The sequence below is a fragment of the Peromyscus californicus genome, unplaced genomic scaffold, assembly GCF_007827085.1.
Source record: "Peromyscus californicus insignis strain IS unplaced genomic scaffold, ASM782708v3 Scaffold_12__1_contigs__length_115047231, whole genome shotgun sequence".
NCBI lineage: Eukaryota > Metazoa > Chordata > Mammalia > Rodentia > Cricetidae > Peromyscus > Peromyscus californicus.
In genome coordinates, this window is record NW_026294413.1 from 80,363,436 (window position 1) to 80,383,641 (window position 20,206).

Sequence of the window (20,206 nt, forward strand, 5' to 3'; positions counted from 1 at the left end):
AGTTTCTCTGTGTAGCTCTGGCTGTCCTGGAACTCACTCTGTAGATCAGGGTGGCCTTGAATTCACAAAGATTTGCCTGCCTCTGCCTCTCGAGTACTGGGATTAAAGGCATGTGCCACCACAGCCTGACAGATTATTCATTCTATGTACCTCTGTTTTCTGGAAGCTAATAAATAGTTACTTGTGTGGATATTGAATTGTAGTTTTTGATCCTTCCCCCACCCTCTCTGTAGCATAAAATATACTTTTCCATTGTCTTTTAACATCCTTTATTTTATAAGAAATTTGGTGTTAGTTTCTTTTTCCTTTTCAGATAATCTTTTATTTATTTTTAAGCTCTTTTTTTAGGATAAAATTTTTTAATTCTAAATAAGTATATATTCATATCTTTATTCTCTGGTAAGACTAGATAGGGTTTAGAAAAGTCTGAATTGTGTATTTCTTCTTGTTTGAAAACTAATTTTCCTTCATTATTGCTGGTCTCTTATTCTGAAATTTCTAATTGATGGCTGTTAGGCCATCTGAGCAGATCTTTTCATTTGTGTTTAATATTTTATGTCATTTTTATGGTCTGCTTTTTCATTGTTTTCTTATTTACTGATACCCTTTTTTATTGTGCTAGTGCCTATCCAACTAGTCATCTTCTTTGAGAAGTTTCCCCATTGGTAAATTGATGAAAATTGCTCTTCTGTTCTTGCTCTTTCCACTTAATTAGATAATCAAGTTTTCCTAGGAAAGTTGTTGATAAGAGTTCCTCACAAAGTAAAACGTGGAAGAAAACATTTGATTCAAGAGCAATACACACACTGAACAACAATGAGGATGTGTCCATAAAACTTATATATGCATTCATAGTAGGAAAAAAGATAGAAGCACTTGGCGTATCCATTAACACATATATTTATAAACGAATGTGGTATAATAAATGCCTACCACAGGTATTATTAGCCTTGTCCTAATCAGTGTTCTATTGCTGTGAAGAGACACCATGACTGTGGCAACTGTTATAAAGGAAAACATTTAATTGGGTCTGGCTTACAGTTTGGGGGGTTTAGTCCATTATTTTCATGACAGGGAGCCTGGCAGCCATACAGATGGACATGGTGCTGGAGAAGATTAAGAGTTCTACATCCAGATCTGCAGACAGCACGAAGAGAGGAAGAGCCACTCACTAGGTCTAACTTGGGCTTTTGAAACTCCAAAGCCTACACCCAGTAACACCCACTCCAACAAGACATCACCTCCTAATCCTTTCAAATAGTGCCACTTCCTAAGCATTCAAATGAATGTACCTGTGGGAGTCATTCTTATTCAGACCACCGAAAGCCTTGAAAGTCGTGTTTGTGAAAGAGTCTCATTACCAAAACCCATGTGTTATATAATTTCATTTGTGTACCAATTGTCCAGAATGGGGAAAAATATAGACAAAATATGCATTAGTAGTTATTGAAGGTGGAATGTGAGGTGCTAGAGAGATTTGGTTTTGAAGAGTATTGACTTTTTGTTCTGAAGTTGATCGTGGCGACAGTTGCACAAAAGTGAATATAATACACACAGTTGGGTGGTACATTAAGTGAGTTAATTGGTGGCCTGTGGATGTATGTGTGTGTGATGTAAGTTCTTTGTTTGTTTTGTTTGCAGTGTAGCCATTGGCCTTAGGGTCTCCCATGTGCCTGGCAAGCTCTCTGCCACTAAGCTGTCTTCCCAGCCCATTATTTCTATCTTAAAGCTGTTAGGAGAAAAGAAGGAAGGCGGGAGGGAGTGGAAGGGGAAATAGGAAGACTGAGGGACAGAAAGAAGTAGAGAGAACAACCTGAGCACATTACTTAGTCCTGGGTAGTCCAGGAATCTTTACATTGTTCTTAGAAGAGTTTTTGTATGACAGATAAAACTTTCAAATTTAACACTGAGCTTCAGGTGGAAATAGTTTTACAAATACAGCACTTACAGCACATATTTTACTGTGTCTTCCTTTACTACCTATCCAATATTATTGTGTTGCACCTTTGAAATTCTGTTCTAATTTTCAATAATGTTACTGTTATATAAAGCATAGTTTTTGAAATTCAGTAAGATGTGAAATGAGAAGTAAACACCTGCTTCCTCGTCTATTTTGAATTGTAAAGATATAATTTTTAGGTCTTTCATAATGATTGCAAGGACATTTTTTTTTTTATCCTGTAGAAAATCCTTGTGTGAATAAGGGGAAAATACTCATTTTTTAAGTTTTATATAATTCTCAAATTAGAAGTCTGTTGGGTTTTTGGTTATATTTTGTTTTGCTTTTTGAGACAAGGTCTCCTGTAGCTCAGACTGCCCTTAATCTTGCTATGTCACCTGAGTAACCTTAGATTCTGACTTCCTGTCTTTATCTCCTGGGATTACAGACATACACCATCCCATCCAGCAGGATTCTAGCTTTGAATAGCCAATTTGCCATATGTGACCTTCATTTGGCAAATCTGTTAATTTTATTTTATGGTCTAGTTAGTATAATGGCTTAGTTTAGATAGTACATATTTTAGATTCTTAATGTTATGTGTTTACAGAAGAAATTTATTCATTTTTTGAATGCAAATAAATGATTTTAGGATTCTACTAATTATATTTTAATTAGAATTTACAGTTTGTGAAAACTGGCATATGCTAATTTACCTTCTGTGATTTCCTTGTAGGTTTGATGAACTTGTAAAAAAATTCAAAGTTGAATATCATGCTGGTGGCTCTACCCAGAATTCAATTAAAGTGGCTCAGGTTGGTTAATTATATTAAAAATTAAAATAAAAATGTTTCAAAATGATTCTAAACTTTTGGTTGTATTACATAATTTTTCCCATTTACTTTTAATGTTACAAAAACACTTTTGTTCATTTTCACTTGAGTCTTTAACAACACATCTAATAAAAATAATTTTGATTCTTTCTTTGATAAGCTTAGAAAGAATTCAGTATATTTATTCATTGCTTTTATTTTTTTTACATCTTATTGGTTTGGAGAACTTATTTCATGGATAACCATAGTTTTTATTTATAAGTGAAATGTTTTTCTTATTTGTTAATTGTATCTGATTTTGCTTATAATATCAACTACTTTGCCCCATTCATCTCTCTGTCCTCAGTTCAATCCCTGTACAGTCTTGTCTGGACTAGGAGGGCCTAAAACTTCTGGCAACCTACTTGCTTTTGCCTCTGGAGCACTGGAATTACAAGTGTATACCACTAATGTGATTTAGAAATTTTTCATTTTATAGAGGTGATTGCATGCACCTGTAATCTCAGGTATTTTATACGCTGATTCAGGAGGATCATGAATGTGAGGCCAGCCTGGGAAACAGTGTAACCCCATTTCCAAACAAAACCTTATGGGTTTTTCATTTTATGTGATGTATAGAAACAATATAGAAACGAATACAATATATTAACATTTTTCATTATATAAGTACATGGATATAAATATATGTATCTTTTTGTATGTTTTGTTTCATTTTTTATATTGTGATAGAGCCTTACTGTGTAGGTCTGACAGGCCTAGAAATCACCCTATAGGCCATAGTGGCTTCAGATTTAGAGATCCGCCTCCCTTAGCCTCTTGAATGCTGACATTAAAGGCATGAACCACCACCACTGACCAAATATATTTCATCTTTCTAACCATTTAAATGTCAATATCTAAGCTTGTGTTTCATGTACTTATATGCACATGTATTTTTATTTGCATATGAATCTATATACTTTAGAACTATCCAAGGCATTCATTCGTTCAGTAGTATTGGAATAAACAAATTTTTGAAATATTGTTTGATTCAACAGCTAATCTAATGTTAAGAGTTAATGTTAGCGGCTGGAGAGATGGCTCAAAGGTTAAGAGCCCTGACTGCTCTTCCAGAGATCCTGAGTTCAGTTCCCAGCAACCACATGGTGGCACACAACCATTTATAGTGGGATCTAATGCCATCTTCTGCAATAATATGTACATGAAGATAGAGCACTCACATTAAAAAAATCTTGAAAACAAAAAAAATTAATGTTAATTTTCAAGCTCCAATTTAGAAGGATATGAAAAAGCTAATCACTACAATTTGAAAGTTACCTTAATGTCTTACTCTGTAATCATAGTTTAGTTTTTATTGACTAGGGTCATTCTTGTTTGTTTGTTGGTGACTGCTTTCTCTTTGAGTTCTAATTCACTTGAAGGAAGGGAGAAATGAAATCCAGCGAGTTCCCTCTTTCTTTCCTTTTTATTAACTCTGACTTGATTTAAATGTACAATTGAATTACTCTACCTACATCTAAAGTTCAAAGGTTATAATTGTTAAAGCTACAAATATTAATGTTGGAGATGGTTATTTTGAAATGGCTTATGAAGATCTTTGTCAACTTACTTCTGCTGTTTAATTCGGATTGAGCTCTAATGAATTCGGGATAAAATAATAAAAGAAGTAAAATCCAGTGTAGCAGCCCAGGCCCATCATATCAGCTGCTAAGGAGTCACAATAGAAGGATCCCAAGTTCAAGGCATGCCTTGGCTATATGGTGAATTTGAGGCTGGCCTGGGAAACATGGCAAAACTATTGTCTTAAAATTTTAAAGTAATTTGGGGTACCTCTGGTTTAATATTTGAAGACTTTTTAAAAATCTAAAAATGGTGTTGCACTTGCATGGTGGCCCATTCTTGTAATATCTTCACTCAGGAGGCAGAAGCAGGAAAAGCAGACATTCAAAGCCAGTTAGGGCTACAACACAAGATTCTCCCGACTCTTTTTTTAGGCCCAATGAGGTGGTTGAGAGGCACTTTCTTCCAAGCCTGACAATCTGAATTCTGTCCCCAGGATTCATATGATGGAATGAAATAATCTTTTCCTGAAAATTTTCATTGGCTTCCACATATGCACAATGCACACCATACACAAAATAAAGTGTGATTTGTTTTTCAAAATTAAATACATGGAAAAAAGCCTTGGGCTATATAGCTCAGTGGTAGAGTGCTTGCTAGCATGCAGAAGGCCCTGGGCTCTGTCCCCAAAGTCACATACACAAAAGAATGATTACATTTTGATTTTGGATATTATATTAATTTGTTCTGGCAACCATGACAAAATACACTGATCAAATAGATTAAATAACAGAATTTTTTTTCTCAGATTTCTGAAGGCTCTTAAGTCCATGGTCAAGGTCCTGACCTTCCTTCCTCTCTTGTAGACCACTGCCCTCTATGATGTCCTCTAATTGTCTTTTCCTCTGTATTTTTAGAGCAAGAAATCTCTGGTATTTGTTCTTTAATACTGCTTCTATTAATTATGTCACACTCTCATGACCTCATTTCACTGAATTTCTTATAAAGACTGAGGCTTAGAGCTCTACCATGAATTTCAGCAGAGAGTACAGGGGATGAGATTCTTGTGGCTATGGCAGAGATCTTCCTCACCTCTCTGATTCTTTTTATTCTTTTACTTCCTAGATTTTAGAAACTGTTAACTGAACACTAACATTAAATTCTCTTACTTCCTCGGACCCTTTAATATTTCATACCTTCCCAAACTCTACTAGTATCTATTCAAAGACTTTTCTTTTTGTTCTTTTATCATTTATATTGCCTACTTTATACCCACTAAGAAGTCCACTATTCAAACAAACAAATGAAATAAGGAAAGTAAAATTCATTAGCAAGGATCTGGGCAATTGGACACCCTTTGTCCTGGGGAGGAGAATGTTTATGGTATCACTACTGGGATGCTTGTTCTTCAGTGAATTAAAGCTGATATTAACCACATGACCCAGGTGTTCCATTTCTGCATATGCTGATTTGTTTATATCCTCCTAATACTCATAGTTTGAAGCACCAATTCTCCCATGTAATGGCATGTGGGAATGAGACCTTTAGGGAGGTAACTAGAGTTAGATAATGTCCTGCAGGTGGACCCTGAATAAGTGGATCAGTGTTCTTGTAAAAGGTGCCTAGAGAGCTTCTATTGTGTTCAGTAAAATAAAGTCACACTGTCACACACACACACACTTTGTCTCCACTTATTTGTGGTTTCTGCTGTAATCTGATTCATAGAGAAAGTAAAATGGGAGGAGGACAAATGGGGAGTTGTTGTTTAATTCTTTCAGAGTTTCTTTTTTGCAAGAGGAAAAGTATTCTGAAGATGGATGGCAGTGTCATTGGCACAAAATACATAAATGTACTTAACGCTAATGACCTATATGCAGTCATGTGTTTCATAGCAGTGCTTAGGGTATTTAGGGGCCTCAGGTACTACAGTCATGAGATTGTATCGTCTACCAACTTTTTACCCTTCTTAGTTTGTGTGGACGTACCCTGTGATATTCTTATAACAATGAAATACCTCATGACATGTCTCAGAATATAACTCATTGCTACGTAAAAGCACAGTTATAAAGTGATTAAAAGAGTACATTTTGTTTTATGGATAATTTATCACAATTGATAAATTATAAAAGATTTCAACACATTTATTTAATAATGACGTAACATGTGCAGGTCAAGAATGTGGGCTTGGGCTATAGTGGTCCATGCCTTTAATTCCAGTGCTCTGGAGACAGAGGCAGGTGGATCTCTGAGTTTGAGGTTAGGTTAGTCTTCATAGTGAATTCTGGAACAACCAAGTTTGTACAGATAAACTCTGTCTTGAAAACTAGGGCATTGGGGTGGGAGCTTGTTCTTGGGAGCTTGGGAATACATTAGAAGTGGATTTAAGTTGAAGGGCTTTATTTGTTTGTTTGTTTGTTGTTTGTGCTATTTGAGTGGCTTTAAAGCTATGAACAGTTTATTCAGCTTGAGGGTGGGGGATAGCTACCTCTATCTCTAGGTAAGATGAAGTCCTAGAGTGGATGGAAATTGTGAGAATTAAAGTACTTAATGAATTTTAGGATTATACTACTTTTAACTGGGCACACTTTTAATCCTAGTACTTGGGAGGCAGAGGAGGTGGATTTCTGTGGGTTTGAGGCCAACCTGGTCTACAGAGAGAGTTCTGGGACAGCCAGAGATACATGGTGAGGTCCTGTCTCCAAAAAAGAAAGGAAAAAAAAAAAGGATTATACTACTTTTAAGTGATAGTTTAAAAAGTACTGGAGCTAAACACATTAACTTACATCTTTAAGAATTTTCTTAATCTGGAGGTGAGGGAGATGATTCCGTGGTTCAGAGCACTAGCTGCTTTTGCAGAGGACCCAGGTTCAATTTCCAGCACCCACACAGCAGCTCACAACCACTTGCAGGGCATCTAACACTCTTTTCTGGATGCTGTGCTCACTTCGCACACAGACATACATACAGGTTGGTTTGTTTGTTTTAGTTTTTATGCACATCAAATTAAAATAAAGTAAAACAAAGAACTTTCTTTATCTTACAAAACTTAAATGTTTTGTTCATAAAGAGTGCTTCCAGATTAGAAATGCTAGCTTCTTCCTTGAATCTTTCAGTTGAGTTGAATATCGTTGTCTTTTTACTTTTCTAATGTTTCTGGCTACCTTTCCTTTTTTTCTGATTAGTGAACTAAGTCCATTTTCATTGAGGTTAGGATAAGCTTCAAAAGCTGGATTTACAAGGACCTTGTTCTAGGAAGTTTGTCAGGTTTTCCAGCAAATACTGATAACAGAAACTGTTTCTAGTATTCAGTGGCTATTTGTAGAGTGTCTGCTATCTGTGTTAGTCAGGTTAGGTAGTAAACAGTGACCTAAGATACCTGTCCCCTCATAAAATATAGTCTTAAAAAAATGTATAGTCTTAGATTGTTCGATCTTGATACAGTATTGGTTATATCCCATGGGTTGAATAAATGAGAAAACTTAAGTTGAGCTTAAATCTTTCTAGAAGTCAAGGCTCGTATAAGAGAAAGTTAGTGTTTGTCACTAAATTATGGACTTTATATTGATAGTTAATTGTTTTTAATACTGTGGTCATTTTATGTACAAGTTTAAATTATAAAAAATAAACATGACAGTTTCAACAAAACCAAAGTCCAAACATTACCAAAAACAAGGCTTCGGTGACTATCGTGTTTTCATGGTAGCTCACACCTAACTGGATTTGGGAGGGAAACCAGCAAAATAGGGGAACAGTATAACAAAAGGAAGCACCAGTTAGCCAAGGTACCAGAAGGGTTGTGAAAGCAAATGACAGGTACTTCTCAGACAGCAGTGTTCAGAACGCACTGAGGCTTATTTGAAATAGTGAATTAGCTTAATCATTCTACAGGCATTTACAACCTCATGTCACATTCATGAACCAGAAGTTTTTACTCTAATGACCCGTGGGACAACCAAGGGAATGTTTCTTCAGGCAAGCTGTGCTCTGTAAAGCCTCTCTGTCAGACGCCAGAGAGATGGAAACATTCTTGATAAGGAATGTTGACTTGCTTACAGTTCTGTCTGATTGTACCAGTAGTCATATTGTTATACTTCAAACTGATTTGAGAAATCATGTCAAGAAAATGTTCCTAAAGCTCTTTTGATTTATCTAACCATACTGAAGGTTTTAATGAAGCCACAATTATATATAAACCCATATTTGTTGATGTATTGCTCACATATAAATCTAGACTCATGTCTATTTGACAGACAATACAAACTCAAACTTTGGCAGTTTCTGTACACTTCTTTGTTACTGTACTTTTGTTTGTTTTTTGACACAAGGTCTCACTGTGTGGCTCCAACTGTCCTGGAACTCAGATCTGCCTACACGCCTTTACTTTGTAAATACTGTTTTAAAGGTGTACACCACCACATTCAGCTAAAGATTTATTTCTTTTCATATGTATCTGTGCACTTGCCACTGCCCTCACAGCCCACCCAGTGTGGTTTCTGGGAACCAAACTCAGGTCCTCTGGAAGAGTAGCTACTGCTGAGCCATCTCTCCAACCCCTTCCTATACTTTTTATTTATCAAAAAGCAACATTCTGTGTCTCTACCCTCCCAGCAGAGAACATGTGAAAAGGAAGTGTGATTTTTCTTACCTAGGATGTTAATACTTCCATAAAAAAATATTTTCACATGCCAATATTAGCCAGTCCCAATTCACCAGATCACCCAATTTCAGTGTGATCTGGTGATGTTTTCTATTTGCCAGTTTTTTTTAAAATAATGAATTTAATTTGAACATTAAATATATATTTTTCCATTCAGCTTTTTCAAATGACATTTAATACAATTTTCAACTTGAAAGACACAGAAAATGGTCTTCATGGATAGGACCCCAAAAGAGTGCCTTTTGTCTTGGATTATGCCTTAATGGCTTAATAGGACAGTGTTTGTCTAGTATATGAAAGGCCCTGGGTTCAATCCCCAGCTCCCAAAAGATTAGCAAAAATATAAATATCATTGGCTATGGACATGGACCTAGAAATACCAGTTGTTAAATACAATAAAAATTCAGAGGCTAAAGCAGAAGGATTACAAGTTCGAGGCCAGTTAGCATGGATTACACATCAAGACCTTGTATCAGTAGAGTTAATAATTTGCGATAAAAACAATGTGTCTGTTGACAAAACACTAAGCGTTATAAAGAAAAGAACCATGTTGTAGCAGAAATTTGCCTTCAGTTTTTCTAGAAGTGCTTGATGATATTTGAGCAGGCTATAAAGAAGCTGGCAGAAACTCATACAACAAAAATATTGGCTTCATTTTTATGTAATAAAAGTGCTTCAAACCTATATATTAAATTTTTTTCCCAGGAAAGTGCACTGAAATTCAATAGAATTTTATTAGCCCCTTTACTAAAACTTTGTTTCAATTCTGATTTTGACACCATAAATTCTAATGAACTCTGTGCTTTAAAAAAATAGCATTATTTTTTGAGGATGAAATTTTAGTTTACACAACAGCCAGTGTACTTCAGAGTGTTCTAAATTGATAGACATTTTAGTCATAGGTAATTCATTTTAAAAATTTCTTATTAGTTTATGTTACAATAATGGATTTGATTATGGCATTTTCATACATGCGTATAATGTGATTTGATCACCGTCACCCCTCATTACCCTGTTTTTCCTGCGCCCACTGATTTGCTTCTCTTCCATACTAATTCCTTAGTGTCATTTTTTCCTCCCTCATGGAGGGGCCACCCCTTTTGAATCTTTCCCTCTTCCTCAATGAAGTCTTGACTGGCTAGGTCATGTTCATGTATTCTGCAGGTAATCACGCTGTTGTGAGTTCATGTGTGGAACTGCTATCATGCGTGGGAGAAGGCATTCCACTTCTTCCTCCTTCTCCAGTGTTCTCTGAAGAGAGCCTTTGGGGAGCTGGGTGAGGTAGATGTCTCATTTTGTGAGCATTCATCATTTATGCTCAACACTTTAAACAGATACGAGTCTCTACAGTAACTATATGATAGATCTGTAAATGCAAAGTTCATGACTGGTAAACACATGGCTTAATGAAACAAGCATTTAGACACAAAGTGGATGTTCTGTGCCCTGAGTTCAAAATGTATAGAATCACTTAGTAGGATTTTTTTCTAGCAAATATTATTTCCATAGAGGTGCAAACTAATCTCTCTTATATGTCTGCTCACGAATAAATAAAAACTTAAATAATCTTCCATCACCATTTTTTTTAAACAGAGGATGTTTTATTTTTCATAATAGGTTGATACTAAAATCTCTAACTGCAGTTGCACTCTTAAAACATTTTCAATTATATATTGTAAGGATATATAATACGGTGTGTAAAATTTTTATCAAATTGTTAAATGATATAAAAAAGTAGCTATATGTATTTTAACAAAAAAAGCATTGCAAATATTGTAATATTTTCTCACATTTGTTTATTTTATGCCATTATTACTTATTGCCACTACTAACTGGTCCTATATTTTTTTGTCTTACTAACAGTAACATTTAAGTAATGAAGAAGTCAATATAGAATGATGAATTTCTAAGTATGTTGTATCCTGTTCTGCTCGGGCTGTCAACAGTTTAAGAGGCAAGATCGCTTAAACAATGGGGATTTCTTTTCTTAAGTAAGCTTATCTCATCATGGTTCTGCACACTAGTTCAGGACTCTCTTTGTCCTGCAGGTGGCCACTATTGTTGCTGCTTGCTCATTGGGCTGTCACTGTACATGCTTATGTTCTGTGTCTCTCTGTAGGTACTAATGTCAGATTGCATTAGGGCCCATAATAGCCTCATTAACTTAACTACCTTGTTAAAGGCTTATCTTCATCTACAGTCAGTTTCTGTAGTGTTGGAGATTAGTGCTTCAATATGCTTCCAGTCCCAGCATATGAGAACCAGACACAGGGTACTGTGGGAGGAAAGAAAGACAGACATGTAGAAGCAGAGTACAGCGTGCTATCATGCTGCTAGGGACTTATGTACAGACCCATGGGCGATGAAGTCAGCGAAATTCCCCTGTGACTTGGGTTAGAGGAAGGTGGCTTATGGAGCAGGCAGGACAAAATCACTTCATCTTAGTGGGAAAATATCTGGTTTACGTCAAGATAATTTCAAAGATGTCGGCACATTCTTGACTTTGATGGCACCAGGGTCCAGTCATAAAACTACACACCAATCAAATTATTTGGTTTATTTATACTATGCTAGGAAAGCATACCAGAGTTACTCAGGGGTAGCATAGTGGTCACTGCTCAAGATGGTTACAGTCAGGTCAAGCTGGATGCCATTTGTAATAGATGTAAATTGGCAGGGATGGAGGGGATACCAAAAAATTTAGTCATTAACAAGTACCATTTTTTTAATTTTTGTCTTACAGTAACAGTGCTTACATGTAGTTGAATTGCGGTAGTTTATTATTTTGTCTCCCTTCTTCCTTTTCCTTACCTGTGTCATTTAGTTAGAATTAACCTTGTAAACTTATAACAACCTAACTTGAATATGTAGTATACAAGCACTTTTCCTTTACATCTCCAACTTATCCTCTTTTTTTTAGTTACTGTTAATGATTCCATCTTCATATATTGTCTGCCCATACAATATATAACTTTGTGATGATTAATTAATATAGTTTAGTAGTGATTCTCTCCTAAATTCCCCTTTAAGTCATTTATAAATATAAAAGGAATTACAGTGAGATGAACTTGTACTAGGAAGACCTTTACACACTTGTGTTTATCACAGCACCCTAGGCAGAATGTGGAATAAAACCAAATATCCCTCAGGGGATGAGTGGATATATTTACACAATGGAGTACCATTCATTTCTAAAAAGAAAGAAACTCTGTGATTTTGAAGCAGCATTAGGTTAAGTGAAACAAGCCAGACACAAAGACAAAGACCACATGTTCTCATTAAGTTGTGGGAACCAAGCCATCAGCCCTGCACAAGAATGGACTGGGATACTGTGATTCCCCAGAGCCTGAGGAGAGGGGCAGTGCGGAGGGAGGAAGGACTGACGTTCAGTAAGGAACTCCGAAACAGTGGAAGAATTGCTCCAGGTTCTTACAGCAGCCTGTAATGTATTCTAAAATTCAGATCAGCACTCAGGAGGTTGAGGCAGAGGGATCATGGGTTCAGGATCAGCCTGGAATATATACCAAGACCCTACCTCAGCACTCCTCCTTTCCAACTATGCACCAATACATTTGTGAGCTGTTGTGTTCCACATGTTCCATAATGTTGGAATTTATATTTGCTTATGTAATTGCCTTTACCAAGGCCCTCTATTATTAGTATGGGTTCTGGCTGCTGTTAAGTATCCTTTCATTGTAGCTTGAAGGACCTCTTAACAATTTCTGTTGTACTATCCTTTTTTGTGGTTTGTTGTGGGGTTTTTGTTTTGTGTTTACTTGTTTGTTTTGAGACAAGGCCTCACAGCCCTGGATGGCCTGGAACTCACTTGGGTAGACCAGGCTGGCCTCAAACTCAGATCTATCAACCTCTGATTCCTGAGTGCTAGGATTAAAGTCGTGAACCACCATGCCTGGCTGGTCTGTTAATAACAAACTTTTCTAGTGTCTGCTTTGTTTGGAGGATGTTTACTTTCTACTACAGTTTTCTTTGGGTGTCTGTAAATAAATTTTCCTTAAATGATTATGTTGACATAAAATGATGCAAGCATTCAAAATAAAATGTCTAACTCATAGTAATATTTTGTGCCTTGGTATGCTTACAAACATGAACAGGTGAAATGAAAATCTTTAGGCTCAGTCTCTACAAATACCCTCAAAGGAATTCAGTTGTAACTTACCTTTTGTTATATGTCAGCCCATTCCTTCTGATCTCTATGAATTCTAATGCGGACCTGTTTCATTTTGCTTCTGTGGTACTGTAGACCAAATATAGGAGCCCAACCTTGACAGGTGTTCTACCACTAAGTCACTGATACTCTGACTCCCCTCTCTGCCCTTTTCTTTCCTTTTGAAAACAGGCCCTCACCTGGTACCCTAGCTGGCCTTGAACTTGGGTTGATCCCCCTAGCCCCAGCCTCCCACACGCTGGGATAACAACCTGACGTATTCTGCCCAGCTTTGTTCTTTTCTTCCATGTTTTAGGTTTTAGTGATATGCCTTAATGCTTTGGTACCTTTTTGCCTGATCGTTGATCCTAAGGTATTTCGATTATCACACAAGTTCACGTACTTTTAAGCTTCATATGAATTGATTTCTTGACTTTTTTTAGGTGTTATTTTTGTGTGCATTTTGGGTATTCATTAAATATTTTTAAACTGTTCTTATTCTTTGTGAATTATAATATAATCTGCATATAATCATTGAAATTGGTCCTCTCTGTTAAGTTTCAATATAGAGGCTATGTGGATTTTTATGAGTATTCAGTAGTGAAGAAGAAGAATTTTTATGTTATTTCAGTAGCTACCATTTTCTAAATGTAATAAAAATTTCCTTCCTAATTAAGCAAATATCTTTGGGTAAAATTATACTTCTGTCTTTCTCTATAATGGAAATCATTTTGTCAAAACTACAAAATGTGAATAAGATCCTATCAAATGGCTCTCTCTCCACAGTTTTTCTTTAGTAGCAGAAATGAACACTATGTTCCTAATTATAGCTTTTATTTCATAATCACATATTTACAACTGCCAGTGGTGGATCTGAATTTTCTTCACATAAGATTAAACACTTAGATTGGTCTCTTCATGAACTATTGTACACTTAAGCCTGTCTTAATGATTTCTGGCTTAGCCTTATACACCTTAGCCAAAAGGTTGAAAAACGATGTGACTTGGTTTTATACTGCCTAATTTTTTTTGATCTTCCAGTTTCTTATCTCTCAGATAAGCTTCCAATTTTATACTTAATCTGTAGTAAAATTTTTACTTTTACTTTTAATTAAGACTGTTTTGTCTGAATTAAATTTTGAGAGAACTGTCTATTGTTGTTTTAATACAGATTATCATCCAATGTTTGTTCCAGTTTTGAGAAGTTTAGATTTTTCTAAACCCTATATGCATTGAGTGTCTAAAAACTGTGTTTTCAAAGTTATGTTTGAATAAAATAGAGACATTGAACTAAAATTCATAGCACTGATATTTCAAGTTGTTAAGCCTTTCCCTTTGAGTAACTGCATTCAGAAGTGAAAATACCTATGGTTGTTGACTTTTTTTTTTTTTTTTTATGAGACACATCTCTGGGAATCTGCAGCCAGTCTAGACTACTTACATTTTAAAAGAAAAAATGACATTGGAGTGATCAAAGAGAATTCTCTGTTCTAATGCCTTACACCTGGAGCAGTTGTTAGGCGCGTCAGTACACAACTGTATTTATAGATATCAGAGCAGGATGTGGCAGATGGTGATACAACACAGCCCTGTCAGATCCTGTCAGGAAGGAGGAGGTGCCTGTCACTGCCAAACCAAGGAGTCAGGAGTTTTCAGTAGCATGTGTCCTACTAACTATACAAGGGACTCTTCCAATTGTGAGTCCTCCTTGTGGTTGTAAACTGCTCAGTGTGAAGTGACACTCCTTTTTTCAGTGACCTTTTCCTTGTGGAATTGGGTTGTTAGATTTTAGTAATTAAAGTCATGAAAACTGCTGTCCTCTCTCAGATTTTTGTTTGTAAATGCTGTTACTTTCTAAAATAACTCCAGCATTTCATCTCCTTTTTTCTCCGTTTCCCCCATTTTATTTTTTAATTCCTGCTTGCCTTTTAAAAACTTGCATGCTTTCCCCCCAGGCTGTTTTACCATGATTACTGAAGACACATTTGAGTCTGTCTCAGCAGCTGTGCTTTTATTCTAAAGTTGTGTAGTATAAAACTACATTTCTCAGTTATCTACTTACAGAAAGGCACACATCTGCCTTTTGTGAGCCTTTCTGTGGTTGCGCCCCAACATGTTACATTAAATGTGAATACTATTTCAGTTTGTATCCCTGTTGCCTCAGTGCGAGGCAGAAAGCTTTAATAAGAAAGAAGTACTATAAGTGACACCCTTTTGTCAACAGTGGATCTTAATCTTTGTCATTCTATTTTGGAATTTGAATTCAGAAGCTTTAAAGGGACAATAACAACACAGAAACCAAACTTTACTTATTTAAAAAGAACATTAAACTCATTTTTTTCTGACAAGTCTCATTTGTTAGTGATTAAACAAGGATAGTCTTTTCCAACTCATTTGTGCAGCACTTGTTGCCTGCCCTGTTTTTAAAGAAAAACTGAAGTTCTACACCTAGTGTTCCTCTCCTCCAAATCCAATTCCCTAGTCTCATCCCTAGCTCTGCAGAGGACCACCTGCTCATCCTCCATTCCTTCTCAGCACCCACCTCTAGTGGACCTCACTTGTCTTTCTCTCCTAACCTCCCTCCCCCACAGCTCATTGCTTTATCCCAGACCCCAACTCTAGCTGTCAATCCCTGGGAATCTGCAGGTCACTGCAGCCAGGGAATCGGGTAGGCTAACTACAAATCTTCATCTCTCCTGGCAGAAAATATCCAGGAAATCAAGGATGCTATGTAAAGCCTAAAGATAGGAATAATAGGAATAGAGGAAGGAGAAGAAACCCAGGTCAAAGGTACAGAAAATATTTTCAATAAAATCACAGAGGAAAATTTCCCTAACCTAAAGAAGGGCATGCCTATTAAGGTACAAGAAGCTTACAAATAGACTGGGCCAGGAAAGAAAGTACCCTCAGCACATAATAATCAAAACACTGAATGTCCACAATAAAGAAAGAACATTGACGGGCGGTGATGGCACACACCTTTAATCCCAGCACTCGGGAGACAGGGCCAGGAGGATCTCTGTGAGTTCGAGGCCAGCCTGGTCTACAGAACAAGATCCAGGACAGGCACCAAAACTACACAGAGAAACCCTGTCTTGAAAACAAACAAACAAACAAAGAACATTAAAGTCTACAAGGGAAAGAGACCAAGTCACATGAAGTCAGACCAATTGGAATAACACCTAACTTCTCAATGGGGACTCAAAAAGCCAGGAAGAGCCTGGACAATGTTGTACAGATTCTTAAGAGGACAAAGATGCCAGTCTAGACTGCTATACCCAGCAAAACTATCAATCACAATAGATGGAGAAAATAAGACATTCCATGATAAAATAAAATTTAAGCATTATCTATCTGCAAATCCAGCTTGAAGGAAAACTCCAACCCAAAGAGGTTAACCCCACCCCAAAAAACACAGAGAATAAATAATCCCATACCAGCAAATCAAAAGACAAACAACCGTCACACATACACACACACACACACACACACACACACACACACACACACCACAACAAAAAACCAGGAATCAACAAATACTGCTCATTTATCTCTGTCAACACCAATGATCCAATTTCCCAATAAAAAGACACAGACAAAATGGATTCAAAAACAGTATCCTTCTTTCTATTGCATCCAAGAGACATCCCTTACCATCAAGGATAGACATCATCTGAGATTAAAAGAATTACACACAAATGGACCCAAAAAGTGAGCTGGTGTAGTTATTTCAATATCTGACAAAGTAGACTTTAAACCAAAACTAATCAGAAGAGATAGGGAAGAACGTCATAGTCTTCAAAGGAAAAATCCAACAAGAGGACATTGCTATTCTTAACATATACGCACCAAACATAAGGGCACCCAAAGTCAGTAAAGAAGCACTACTATAGCTTAGTCCATATTAACCCTCACACACTGATAAGTGGGCGGCTTCAACAGACAGGTAATTCAGACAATAATTAAACAGAGAATTGTTGGAGCTAACTTATGTTAGAAACCAAAAAGACTTAACAGATACTTACAAAACATTTCACCCAAACAGAAAAGAGTATACTTTCCTTTCAGCACCTCATTGCAGTTTTTCCAAATCCCCTCCCTCAGGTCCAGGGAACACTGCAGAAAAGGAAGCAGAAAGAGTGTAAGAGCCAGAGGGGGTGGAGGGCACCAAGAAAACAAGGCCCTCTGAATTAAAATGATCAAAGCACACACAAACTCTCAGAGACCCTGGCAGCATGCACAGGGCCTGCACTCCTCTACACCAGGGCATCTGCCTACATACTATGGCTTCCTGAGTGTGTAAACAAGTGGGTCTCGGAGTCTTGTACCTTCTCTTGGGCTCTGTCCATTCTGTTTATTTGTCCAATTCCATTGTGTTTGTTTTGGTTTTAACTGATTTTATTTTATTGTTTTTCCTTTGAAGCCTGTTTGTTTTCTAATGAGAGACAGAAAGGGAATGGTTTCAAACATCCTTTCAGTTAATCAAAATTTATATGCCATGTGCAGACCCAAATGATTGTTACTAGTACTGAAAAGCATACAGAGTGTAATATAGCTCAATAATAATCAAAGATGTAGATTTCATAGAATCCCGTAACCCAGTGAAGACTATTCTAAACAATGCCTAGATGTCCTCTAATGACATCACCACTTTTTTTTTTGGTCAATCTCACAAACTTTCAATTGTTTTACATAGTTTCTGACTTCACATGGTGTGTTGTTAGAACTAAATAACACAATTATGAACAGCATAAGAGTTCAGTAAATTTTAGGTGGTATCATTGCATAGGAAAAGTGTACCTGGCAGTGTCTTGATTGAATTGTAAGCCTGGCAGTTTGATGATGATGTGTGAGTTAAACTGATAAGAATAGACATGACATGATGTTTGATCTTAGCCAAAAGCCTGTGAAGTAGTGATAGTCTGTTAATGAACATAATATCCCAGCCTTTTTTTTTAACTATTCATCTCAAAAAATTCTCTCAAAAATCTAAAATAGTAAATTAAGCTTTAAAGTGTTCCATCATAATTATTTGAGCATTACAAAGTTCAAAAACTCTAATCCTTTCCCAAACTGTCAGATAGTTTATTTGCTTAATTATAACCTTGTTTTAGACAGTGCCATGGAAATACACTGGTATCTGTTACTGTTGGAATATATATTATTATTCAGTGATAGTTACTGCTTAAATTAAAAAAAAATAAATCTATTCCTATGTGTATAGGGTATTTTTCATACAAAAATGTAGCTTTTGCATGTTACACACTTCATATAGGGCTTACATACAGATTATTTTTAAATCTAATGTCCTCCAAATTATTAAATTTCTTTGTGAAAACAAAACCAATAATTTTATAAGGAGGTAATAATCCCTAGTAATTTAATGTAAAGCAGTTTAGTGTTTATCTTCTGTAATACAGTCTTAATTCCAGGGTATGTATTCAGTAGTTTTTGTTACATTTCTTATATTTTCTAATCAGCAATTAAGCTAAGCAAGCATCATAGAAAGCCCCAGGCATGTTGTCAAAAATAGGAAGCTTGCCTTTCACGGCTAGCCTTTCTGTGTAGCAAAAGCCTTTCTCAAAATTCAAACACCAGAAACAACAGAATTACATGATCAAAAGATAGGATTTCAATAAACTGAGCTTACAGACTTTGTCTTGTTGTTTATTTCTAATACATAGTCTTGCCTGTTGCCCTGTCATCTTAGTTACTTTTCTGGTGTTGTGATAGACCATCATAACCAAGGAAACTTACAGAAGGAAGCATTTAATTGGCTTATCCAAGTTCAGTAGGGCAGGAGTCAACCACCATCATGGCACGGAGCATGGCAGCAGGCAAGCATGCTGAACTCTTACATCCTAACCATTGACAGGAAACAGAGAGCCACTAGGGATGATGGGAGGGTTTTTGAAGCCTCAGTGCTGCCTGGTGGCACACCACCAACTAGACCATACTTCTTAATCCTTCCCAAACAGTTCCACCAATGGGGACCACATATTCAGATGTGCCTATGGTGACCATTCTCATTTAGACAACTACAAATGGCTATCCTGAAACTTGGGCTTATACCCCGTAGCCTCCCAAGTGGTTGACACATGCCATGATACCTTACTTAAATTTAAAGGTCTTGATAGGCTATTATGCTAGCTAGTTTTATGTCAACTTGACACACACTATAGTCATCTGAGAGGAGGAAGCCTTAATTGAGGCAATGCCTCCACAAAGTCAGGCTGTATGCAAACCTGGAGAGCATTTTCTTAATTAGTGATCAGTGGGGGAGGGCCCAGACCTTTGGGGGTGGTGCCATCCCTGGGATGGTGGTCCTGGCTTCTATAAGAAAGCAGGGTGAGCAAGCCATGAGAAGCAAACCAGTAAGCAGTAACTCTTGGTGGCCTCTACATCAAACAGCTCCTGCCTCCAGGTTCCTGCTCTGTTTGAGTGTCTGTCCTGACTTCCTTCAGTGATGGACAGCTATGTGGAAGAATAAACGAAGTAACCCCTTTCTCCCAAGTTGGTTTTGGTCATGGTGTTTCAGCATAGGACAGCCATATTTGCAATTCAACAATCAAGAAAAGTTTCATTCTATATATAGTAAGTATTGTTTGGTTTGCTCATCAGGAAAGGCTGTTGTTATAGACAGAAGTGCGGAGGAAAACAGAGGCAACAGGAGAAGATTGCTTGTTTCAAATTGACATTCCTTAAGGGTTAAGGCAGAGAAGCCTTCTTATTGTACTGACTCAAGTGGCTGGAATCTTCTGGCATCTACCTCCCAGGTTTTGGAAAGTCGCCCATTTCATAGTCCTATTAGATTGCCTTGCGGTAACATGCATGACTGCAGTCTACTTTGGTTTGGTCTCTTGGGTATTATGCAAGAGACTATTCCAAAACTTTAGCCTCCTAAATGAGGAAATAGTTAGCTCCCCAGAGGCCATAATGGAAAAGGCCCATGATAAAACTATAGACTGGTCATAGTTTTGCTAACACCCAGCAGGACGCCAGCCAAGGTTGTAAGTACTATCCTGGCCAAGATTAACCAAGGAGCTATGATC

General features: G+C 36.8%; 1 protein-coding gene across 3 annotated transcripts in view; it reads left to right on the forward strand.

Annotated features, from left to right (window-relative positions):
* Nucleotides 1–20,206, forward strand: part of Adk (adenosine kinase) — a 409,106-nt gene that overhangs the window by 120,586 nt on the left and 268,314 nt on the right. For all 3 annotated transcript variants that reach the window (XM_052733565.1, XM_052733567.1, XM_052733566.1), the window contains exon 4: nt 2,676–2,754. In XM_052733565.1, coding sequence (XP_052589525.1) covers nt 2,676–2,754 — 79 coding nt within the window. The remainder of the gene's footprint in view (nt 1–2,675; nt 2,755–20,206) is intronic.